The sequence below is a fragment of the Bremia lactucae genome (genome assembly GCF_004359215.1).
Source record: "Bremia lactucae strain SF5 chromosome Unknown BlacSF5_NotPlaced_4_SHOA01000001.1_737238bp, whole genome shotgun sequence".
Lineage (NCBI taxonomy): Eukaryota > Oomycota > Peronosporomycetes > Peronosporales > Peronosporaceae > Bremia > Bremia lactucae.
In genome coordinates this window covers 403,025-413,878 of record NW_027152016.1, presented here as the reverse complement: position 1 = coordinate 413,878, position 10,854 = coordinate 403,025, and the positions used below count along the sequence as shown (strand labels likewise).

The following is a 10,854-nucleotide window of genomic DNA, read 5'->3' as shown; positions in this document are numbered from 1 at the left end:
TGTATCTTTCAATCCGAGTCTTCACATCGAGGACACTTTCGTCCATCGATGAGCTGCTGAGAACCCGTTCGTTCTCTGCAAAAATTACCGCTGACCGAATGTCGGTTACGTAATCGTCCTCTGTGACGAGTACGCAGATCTGCTTGATTTTACCACCATGCAGATCTCTCAAGAACCGCTTAGGTTCTAGGGTTGGTAATTGAGTTATCTCCGAAGTTAACTTCGGAGGCGCATACAGATCAAGAGTATAAGCGCCTACTCTCGAACCGTTATTAACCAAGACATTTAATGTCTCGGTTTCTTCCTGGGATTTATCCACAGGCTGCCGAGGGATTAATCCCTCGGGATCTAGAAGTCTAGTAACTTCACTATTTGAGGGGATTTCTCCTCAAGTACGTGGGGACCTCTTCCCTCACCGTCTTCCGAGTGTGATTGCGCTATCACAGTTGGGTCCACTACGGTCGACTCTCTACTCGACCTTGAATTATCGTGTTGTCCCTTTTGTCAACCGGCATACTCCTTGAATGTCGCCCACTAAGCGTACATTCATGTCTCACTCCACTCGACCTTTTCGAGTGGTGGACCTTCGGCGCTTCCTGTGCTTAACACAGCCGCCGGCAGCTGACTCCACAATGTGATTGGTAATCACACTGTGATCTTGTGCAGTTGTACTAACGACCGTACCACAAGTGAGGCCATCGCACTCACTCGTAGTACATCCACACGCTTGTGGACGCTCCAAGACGTTCATCAGATGGCCATTTGATGAACAAGTGGCAGGCATCTTTACGGATCGATGCTGCCAGCTGATCCTTGGCTCGTATTTTCTGAGCCAAGGTAAACTAAGGATGACATCAAATTTGTCATCCAAATCCAGTACGATGAAATCATCATCGTACTGTAAATCTTTAAACGTGTAGTGAAATTTTACTGCGCGTTTCATTACTGTTATTGATGCGCCTGTCGCTAGACGCACCGTCATCCTCGTTGGAGGGATGTCGCGCTCAATATATTTGAGCCCACGACCCAGTAGCGACAGGCGACGAATAAAGTTCTCGACGGTCCGCAGTCCACTAGGGCTCTGAGTGACAAATCATTTGTCACTTTCAACTTTATGGTGATGAGGGATACCTCATCGCTAGGTGCAGAGACACATAATGATTGTGTGTCTGGAGCAACTTTAGTCAAGAGATTTGCAAATTCTCTTGAGGTTGCTGGATCAGTAGGGCGTTGCGCCATTATTGACCCCGACTGTTTTTTGGCGGTCCGCCTCGCTGTTGCGATTTAGAAACAATGTCGGACCCGCGACCGTTGCTCTTTTAGGCATTCGGTCCACAATTACGTTCAGTACCTTCCGGTACTGGGCGTGGACCACTACACTCATGAGCGTAGTGTCCTACTTTTGACAGCGATTGCACTTCTGCAATCGCTTACTGTTCGAAAAGCGTGGTCTCTCGCTTTCGACGTAAGTGGTTATAGGTTCTGGACCTCCTAGCTCGTGTCGTCCTGGAGGACGATACGATGACGAACTAACTTGAGCCTGTCTCAAGCTAAAGTCCTCTTGTTCCGCAACAGATATTACTTCTTCAAGCGTATCCAGTTCCAAGCGGAATAGGTGGGTCCTTACGGGACCATCCGTAAGACCTTGTATGAACACCGTAATCAATGTGTGTTCATGAACTGGGTTGTTTGTAATACAACTCGCTAAGAGTCGTAAATGCTGGGCATAAGCGTGGACATCACGCTTGCCTTGCTTGAGTTTCAATAGCTCTGATCGAGCTCTGAACTGAGCCATAGAAGGTTCAAACGTCCATTTGAGCCGGGCTTTACAAGCCTCTAGTGACCCAAAGACATAAGGGTCAACTTAAGGCCTAATGCCCAAGTTTTGGCCCGACCTGCTAAATATGATTGAGCAACTGCGACTTGCACTTGCGAGTGATCAACTGGCGAACGAAAGAACGCATCAGTCCTTTATAAGCGAGCTGGTGAGCTCACCGACGATGTGACGAGCCCTTATGGCATCGTCCAAATAAAAGAGGAATTCTTCTTCGACTCCCCTATACTTAGGGATGTCAATCTTTAAGGTTTCGACGACGCGTGTGCGTCATCCTAGGTACAGGTTGTCTGCACCTGTTGTAATTTCAACAGTTCTGCCGGTTATGAGCCTTGATGATTAAGCAAGGCTACCTTCTCCTTCGCCTCATCAAGTTCATGTTGTATGAACTTGGCGATGGCTGAATGGAGGGCATCTCTGTCCAAACCCGACAGTATGGCCAAGGTGGCATCATTCCCTACGGTCGAACTCATTCGTTCGACCGCACTCATTTCTATGTCACTTGGAAAGGAGTAGCTATCACGCGAAATGTGATGCGTATTCCCATTATCATCTAACATGTCCATGTCAGATGACGGAATTGTGGTCCTTGGACGGACTACAAAGTTCTACCAGGTGTAACGGGGCACTGCCGACTTGTACTGCTTCAGTGAGAGTGGTGCCTCACATCACTTCACGTACACTAGTACGTGCAGAGGAAGACTCTCTTTAAAACACTTGCTTTAAGAGAGGTCAAATGAAAAATGTATTTGATACAGTTAAGTTTCTCTTCTTTCTATCTTTATTGTTCTATCTTAATCATAAAGTAATACAAAACATGTAAAGAAAATCTTATATGTTTCTCTCTCTTTGCGCGCGTCCAGCGCTGACTGGACCGCGGAGCAAGTAGATATAATGGCCTATATCTACCAATGGATAAGCTTTCTGAATATTACTACATAAAGTAATATTCTTTAAATATTATCTACCTTTTAGAAAATATTAATTTAAAGCCTTTAAGTGTTAATTTCGTATAACGATACACCCCGTTACATATGCAATGGGAGATATAGGCCATTATATCTACTTGGTCCGCGGCCCAGTCAGCACTGGACGCGCGCAAAGAGAGAGACACGTAAGACTTCATTACGTATTTTGTATTTGTATATAATTAGTTTGTAGAAAATATATCCGCTTTAAAGCAAGCATTTTGAAGAGAGTCTTCGTTTGCACGTACGAGTGTACGTGAAGTGACGTGTGGCACCACTTGCACTGAAGCAGTGCAAAGTGGACTTGTACTAAAGCAGGGCAAAGTGGACTTTTACTGAAGCAGTGCAAAGTGGACTTGTACTGAAGCATTGGTCAATAAGCGGTTCATCAACTTATCATATCACTTCACTCGCTCACACTGCCTCGGAATAACGACAGTAAACGTTCATCGAGGTGTAGACCAAACCCAATAGAGAACCCAGTACAACCATCAACATCCCGAGTCAATGAATGAAGTCCAATACGATCATCAAAAATAATGAGATTGTCTACAGAAGAACCTGTATAAATTATTAATGACATTTTTATGACAAAATAGAGGTTGCTAATTGGACAGGTGTACTACTTTCCAAATAAATTTTAAATTTCGCTTTTTAGGAGGGATGTGAGAAAGGCATCTTACCCAATCCACCAAGAGCAACTCAGCAGCACATCAACAGTACCGAGCCGCTCTCTTTGTCTTCGGATTTCCCGAAGACAACCATAAAAACAATGGAATCCTTGTTTTTGTAGACAGATTCAGCAAGATGGTACATCTTGCTGCAGTACTAGAGTCGATCACGGCTCCGATTTGGGCCCGTGTCTTTATCGACACGGTATTCAAACTCCACGGGTTACCCCGTGAACTGGTCTCGGATAGAGATCCACGGTTTACGGCGGAGTTTTGGCAACCCGTGTTCCGATCTCTCGGAACACGGCTGATTATGTCAACATCAGGACACCCAGAAACTGATAGCCAAACGGAACGCGTATATCGCGTCCTCGAAGAGATACTTCGAGGTTTACGTCCACTCGTATCCGAATTGAAGCGAGTTTTTACCAATGGTCGAATTCACCATCAAAAATTTGGTGCAGGTGTCTTTAACGCATACACCGTTTTTCGTGAATAGCTACGTTATCCACGCATACCCAATCAGATAGAGAGATCCTCTAGTTTAAGGGGTGGGTGGTGGACTCGCACGAGCAAAACCATCTCTGGCTCATGCTCATCACGCGTCGAAGTTACCAACGACGCTGATTGTCAATTTCGAAGCAATCGACATCGAAGAAGTAAAAGATCTCATGGCAGTACGCACAAAGCGCACTAAAAAAGACAAAACAAATGAATCAGCAGAGCAATCCTGTACTAAACGGATAACTGATTCTCGAGAATCAGCTATCCGTTTGGTACAGGATTCTATTGATAACGCAGTGACCTGGAGAAACGGAACGCAGACAAACATGGAAGAGCAAATTTTCTTTCAGTTGTAAGTATTGGCTTTGTACTACTCTCTACGGTAAACACATCTAAGCGTGTAGTCACTTATGTGGTAGCAGTAAACTACTACTCAACTTCATTAAGCTTTTTCGTGTACTGCATCGCAGAGGCAATTCGTACACAAAGGATTTGCACGAAGGATGCGAACGCATCCTACATTTTGTGTTGGTCGGCTCCGTCCGTACCATCAGTACGCGGTTTCTTCCGCGGACGATTCTAACCTCCCCTTTCAAGAATCCTCAAAAGGATTTTGTAATACGAACCAGAATCTCATATTGAGTATGGAGATTCTCATGCCGAATTCAAAGTTCCTCGAATCGCGATGAGCGAATCACGAAGATCATGATTTTTCCGTTCAGTACGCGCTCTTCGCCCGGTCTTCCAACCGTTCGATATGGTGAGCCAGTACCGACTGCTCCAACGAGCGACGCGATCAAGTCCTTCCTCGAATTTGTGAATGAAGTGATCGGGTTTGTCGATCTTCGGCTCTAATTTTGACGCATAGGTCGGATCTAATTTTCTCCCCTCCTCCGCCACAACCATTGGTGGATTCCCACGGAGGTCAACGTTTCCTTGTGGAACGTATTCAAAACCACCGTGATGTGAAGGGGCACCGAACGAGTTATCTGGTTCGCTGGCTCGTTTACCCACCTTACCATGACAGCTAGAAGCCTCGTTCCCAGCTGGTTGTTGACGTTGAGGGCCTCGTCCGTCAGTATGACGAGACCCATCCGATGGATCAGAAGGCCCATCGGAAAACACGCGCCCCTGGCGCTTGTAAGTCAATTGCAAAACGTCAATCATATCGCGCATCTCGATAGAGATGTATGCTCTTCCCCAGGACGAAGAAAAGGAATAGATATTCTCTTTTACTCGCTTCGTGTTGTCAACACAACACGGACAGGGATAACCCCACGTGAGTTATGGAAGTCCTGCTCACGTAACAACCGATGCAATTTATACTTCGCACCGGTTGGAGTTCGTTTCTCAAACTTAACGCGAATCGCGTTAAGTCTTTGGAACCAGGCTTCGCGCCCAGTGTCTTTGACATTGCGAATAAATACAATCCAGGCTTGCATCAGCGAGATCTTATCTCGCTTGTTGTTGCCACTATACCATCGATGCTTAAGAAAAGCATCGAGATAAAAATCTTCCTTACCGCGAAAGTTCTTTGCGCTGGAATCAAGGCCATGTAGCTTTGTTGCAATAAGTAAAGGATATTTATTGTGAGGAGTAGTCTCTTCAGACAAGCTATTGATTAGCCCATTGGGCAAAAGCCACAACTTCTATTCACGGGCAAGACGAGACAGTTTAGCGTCTACGATTCCCTGAGTGGTACCCACTGAAGCAGGGGTACCACAATTTTTTTTATTACGATGACTTGCCACCACGCACAGAAAAAAATGCGGGTGACAGCACGGGAGGCGGTGCGGGGATGATGAATCATCCTCACAGTCGAAATAAATATGCTATAGCGAACGCTATTAGCACATCTATCCGATTGAGCCCCCTCATTCAAAGGCTTATAGTCAGCCGCCTGACGATTATCAGGCGACTGCTTTATTCTCCCCGAGTCGGCCATTTCGCCCAACTCGCATTCGTAGAAGACCTCTAAAACGAGGGTTCCTATTTACGTGGTAGATCGCCACGTGCACCCGCAAAATCTAGTGTTGCGGGAGAAGACGATACTACGGAAGACGTAACGTCTGCCGCAAGAGACAATAATGCGTTGCCCGCGGCTGCATGAACCGCAGCCGAAGGCTCCGCACTATCCGCACACCGCATGCACTTATTAACCATGCGATAGAATTAAAATGATTATTTTGACCAATCAACATCATTTTAAATTAAGTGGTATGGTAGTGACCACTCTATCCAATGACAGTCAGAGTGATTGTCGTTTAAGGGAGGGATGATGTAGCGGGGTGTATCGTTATATGAAATTAACACTTAAAGGCTATAAACTAATATGTTATCTAAAAGGTAGATAATATTTGGAGAATATTACTTTATGTAGTAATATTCAAAAAGCTTATCCATTGGTAGATATAGGCCATTATATCTACTTGCTCCGCGGTCCAGTCAGCGCTGGACGCGCGCAAAGAGAGAATCAGATAAGATTTTATTTACATGTTTGTATTAGTTTATAATTAAGATAGTCTTAAAAAGATAGAAAGAAGAGAAACTTAACTGTATTAAATACAGTTTTCATTTGACCCTCTTCAAAGCAGGTGTTTTAAAGAGAGTCTTCCTCTGCACGTACTAGTGTACGTGAAGTGATGTGAGGCACCACTCGCATTGAAGCAAAGCGAAGTGAACTTGTACTGAAGCATTACAATTCGGCAGTGCCCTGTTACAGTATAAGCTTTCCGATATTACTGTGTAAAGTAATATTTTCCGAATAATATCTACCTTTCAAGTAATATATTAATTAACACCTTTAAGGTTAATTTCATGTAACGATACACCCCGTTACATCCGTCGTGTGATTATTTTGTCGAGATACTCGACATATCATGGACGGGTGCAAGTGTAAGAAATAGTGATATCGATAAAAATATTTTTACACAATCGGAAGGGGTTGGATCATTGACTGATAGAAGGCTGCTTCAAGCAATGAGTATTCTGTAAAAGCTCGAGATATTTGCTGTAATTATCAACAGCAAAGCACTCGAGATCATACTCGGTTCTATCCAAATTTGACCCTTTCCAACGAAACAACTAGAGCAAGATGTATAATAAATGGCATCGCATATCGATGAGAATCCGAAATTATCTAAACAATACAGAGGCTCGAACAAGTGGCTATCGCTCTCTTTTTTGTGCAACTATTTCTTAAATACTAATTCTTTCATTGGACTAATTCCTTACTACTTTTAAGTAAATAATATTAATAATCAAAATAATTTCGTAGCCTATAATTATGGTCTTGAACTTTCTGACAAACCCGTCTGAATAAACGTAAAATAGCAGAACTCCTTGACGCCAAACGACAAATATGTTCGTGAATTATTCTATCAATACAGAAACGGTTGAAGGCTTTTAATCTCTACTCTCCGGCGTCGATGCAGTCCGATTTCTCCCGGTGTTTCCCCAATTTCGTCACTATCTCCTTCACACACAGCGCTATTCATCGCTGCTACGGCCGATAGGTAGTGCGTACGCAGTCGAAGATAGTGCTTCCGTGCTGCTCGTCCTACAGCCACGCGACGAAATCGGTCCAGCAACAACATACGCTCAATAGCCTGCTCAATGTCGCGTAAAGTAGCGTGCACCTTCGGAAGCTTTACAAGTGCTGTCGTACCATGCAGCAACTCTCCTTCTTCTCCACGATACGACATTCCCTCAAGTTCTTCCTCAATCTCCAAAGGTTTTGACGTGTCATAAGTAAAGGAACCAACGCGAAAGCCACAGGTATCCGGTACCCATTCCTGCATAATTGGCGTATCGTACGTCATCGTAATTGCCCCAACAGCCAAGCTCTCCAGCACCGTGTCTTCATACTCTTCCAATTCCGGCGGAACTGGAAAAACGTGCACTCCAATGGCATTTTGAAGCCTCCCAATCTCCTGAGGCGTATTCGCCGATTCTTCACACACTAAATCCACATTCAAATGACGCATAGACGCTTTCGTTGCTCGTTTTTGAAAACCTTTCGCGTCTTTAACTTCCGCAGTCTCGTCAAAAGCTTTGAGTTTACTGTTTAAAAGACGCTGGAACGACCCACAGAGTCTTAAAGACCGCTTAAATCGAACGTGAAGCATTGGCCACGTAGGATGCGCGACCCAAGCAGTCAGTAATTCTTCAGTAAATTGATGTTTCTCATCCGCTTCAGTCACGACAACCACATGCAGAAATTCCTCCCATTTCTTTCGAATATGTCGATTATAACTATCCAAGACAGTGGTTTTCAACAAGTAAATGCCAAAAGAATGAGCCGCTGGACCTTCCGCAAAGCCTTGCCGACGGTCCAATACCGTCGATTCAACCGTGTAAATAGCTTCCCCGCGAACTCGTTCATTCCGATCAAACTCGATTCGACGCTCTTGACGATACGTCAGCATCTGTTGCAATGCAAATTCCGTCTTGACAAAGATTAATTCCGGAAATCGTGAAGCCATCCATTTTTGACGCCAAACATTTAAAGGAAGCATCACCGCAAATAGCCCTTCGGTCTGTGTCTCAAAGGCTTCATTCAGTGGACTTTCGCTTACGAAAACCTGCATTCTGCTGGTGATTTTCAAAGAACTTGAAATCGAAACCTCTTGACTATTTGGCCAGAGAAACGCTAGCTCTGTTGCTTGGGTTATGGCACGATCGCTCTTTGTATGAAGTAAGGCCGCACACGTCCACGGAAGCCTTGCTTGTCCAGGCTCGTGAATCGCATGATTCAATTCTTGCTCTAAGCGACGTTCTAAGAACTGTAGCGCGACGTCTCGAGGCGATTCGTTGACGCTCGAAAGCGGCTGCTGCAGCTCTGTTGACGCTAATAAGTTCTCGTGAAAAACACACTCATCAACGCGTAAATCGTAGAATGTAGACTGATATCGGTAGAACACGAGCATTTGCAGCAGCACCAAACCCACGGACGCGTACGTGAGGTACTCGGTGGGATAGACGTAACTTTTGACTGGAGCGTCTCGTTTCCATGAGGCTATCCACGCAAGTGGCGCAGTTAGAATCCACGGTCTGCATGCATTTACGTTAGATATAGTAGCTGGGAACCGCGTTGTCCACGCAGGATACAGCGACTTTCGATTGTTGTACTCTTGGAGCCACAAGATCCCTTGTGTCCACATATCTCGGAGCAGCACGTATGCTCTGGCTCGAAGAGACGCATTAACATCGTGTTGCAAGGCCGTATTAACATCTACCGAGGACATATGCGCTCCTTTAAGGGTATTCGGCCGCGTTCGGGACGCTGATAAAGCCGTTGCGGACAAAAGGTCACTTTCGCATAGCACAATGCTCTCAGTCATCGAGTCATCGCTCTCCGTGCCTTCAAAGAAGCTGCGCCGACGAAGGCGAGCGGTCGATGGCGTCTCCATTCTTCTATCGTAAGATTTAAAACGTAAATGCGAGTAAACTTGATTCCGATTCGTAGTAATGCCGCCAACTTTACACAAATGGAAAAAAGCTTGAGGTAAAACCTGTATTGATCGATATTTAAAGTACACATATTTTGTGAAAAGACAATACCAAAGCTGACTGATTGGCTTAAATTCATTGAAGCGATCAGGGACATTCGAGCAACAATCACGTCGAGCACCAGGGTCCTTCGGTCTCGAGAGCAAGCGCATTCCAGTGCTGCACGACAAATACGACTGTCTTGACGTCTTTCACAATTGCATCTGCTGCCGTGTACTGCGCTGCGTCATCGTCTATTAAATCGGCGCGCGTGAATGCATCGTGTCTCGGCCATTGCGAATTGACCCAGATAGTCCGAAAGCCCGCACGTTTTGCTCCTTCCACGTCACATGTATAATGATCACCGACATGTACGAAGTGGTGCCGACGACATGACGTGGAAAACTTGGACACTGCCGCATCGAAGATCGCTTGGCTTGGTTTCGCACAGCCGACGAGCTCCGCCGAGATGATAAAATGAATGTAATGCTGGAAAAACTCGGGCAAACTCGTGATATCACAGTTGCCATTAGTAATTATTCCTAAAATTGTTGCTGTCGCATTCTTTGGACGATTTAGTAGCGTGATCTCAGTGGTTAATTCTCGAAATAAATGCTCGACCCCGTCAAAGAGCTCCGGTTGACTGCGTGGCACGACAAACGCTCGAAATGCCGCGTCTACAAACGCAGTAAGCTTCGATTCATCATGAAGATGCAATTTTTGGGCGCCAAAAGTCGTGACGCAGTGGCGCAGTGTGTGTTTCCGGAGGAAAGTGTAGTCGTGGGCGTGCTCAGGTAGCGCGCGCTGAAACTGCACCAGCAGTGCATCGAAGGACGCCGGAGGGAATTGCTCTGCTAGCTCTGGTAATTCTTGAGCCACGTACGCATGAAAAGCACCACTGGCATTTTGAAGTACGGTCTTTCCACACCACAATGTGTCATCAAGGTCGAAGGTTACACCCAGGACGACTGGCATTGCTCAAAACTATGTTGTCAACATCAGATTTGAGCGCTGGAATTATCCACAAATTACCATATTGGGTCGTTTAATATTTTAAACCAAAGAAGATACAACATAATTGATTAGGCGATACAAAATACAAATTTCGCAAGGTGTTCCAAAATCGAATATATGGCTGCGGACGTATTGCAGTCAATAAGGACAAAGTTTTGACACATTTTGCGAATCTGAAAAGCTTGCATCATATCTTGCAATAGTATATAGTTTCTATTAACATTGCAAGCGCATGTGTAGGGAAATTGTATACAAAGGCATCTAAATGCATCTTTGGTGTGAAAGAACCCTTTTAATGTAATAAATTGGAAACGGGGTGTATCGTTACATGAAATTAACACTTAAAGGTTGTTAATTAATATATTATCTAAAA

General features: G+C 45.0%; 2 protein-coding genes across 2 annotated transcripts; both read right to left on the bottom strand.

Annotated features, from left to right (window-relative positions):
- Positions 1–7,357: 7,357 nt before the first annotated feature.
- On the bottom strand, positions 7,358–9,388 carry CCR75_007814 (uncharacterized protein; the record flags this gene model as incomplete). Its single annotated transcript, XM_067965871.1, has 1 exon — positions 7,358–9,388. One exon carries the CDS (start codon positions 9,386–9,388, stop codon positions 7,358–7,360), a length of 2,031 nt encoding a protein of 676 aa, XP_067823811.1.
- A 208-nt stretch (positions 9,389–9,596) lies between these two features.
- CCR75_007813 (uncharacterized protein) lies at positions 9,597–10,442 on the bottom strand (the record flags this gene model as incomplete). The annotated part of the gene is made up of 1 exon (XM_067965870.1): positions 9,597–10,442. The coding sequence occupies one exon, from the start codon at positions 10,440–10,442 to the stop codon at positions 9,597–9,599; it is 846 nt and encodes a 281-aa protein (XP_067823892.1).
- Positions 10,443–10,854: the final 412 nt, after the last annotated feature.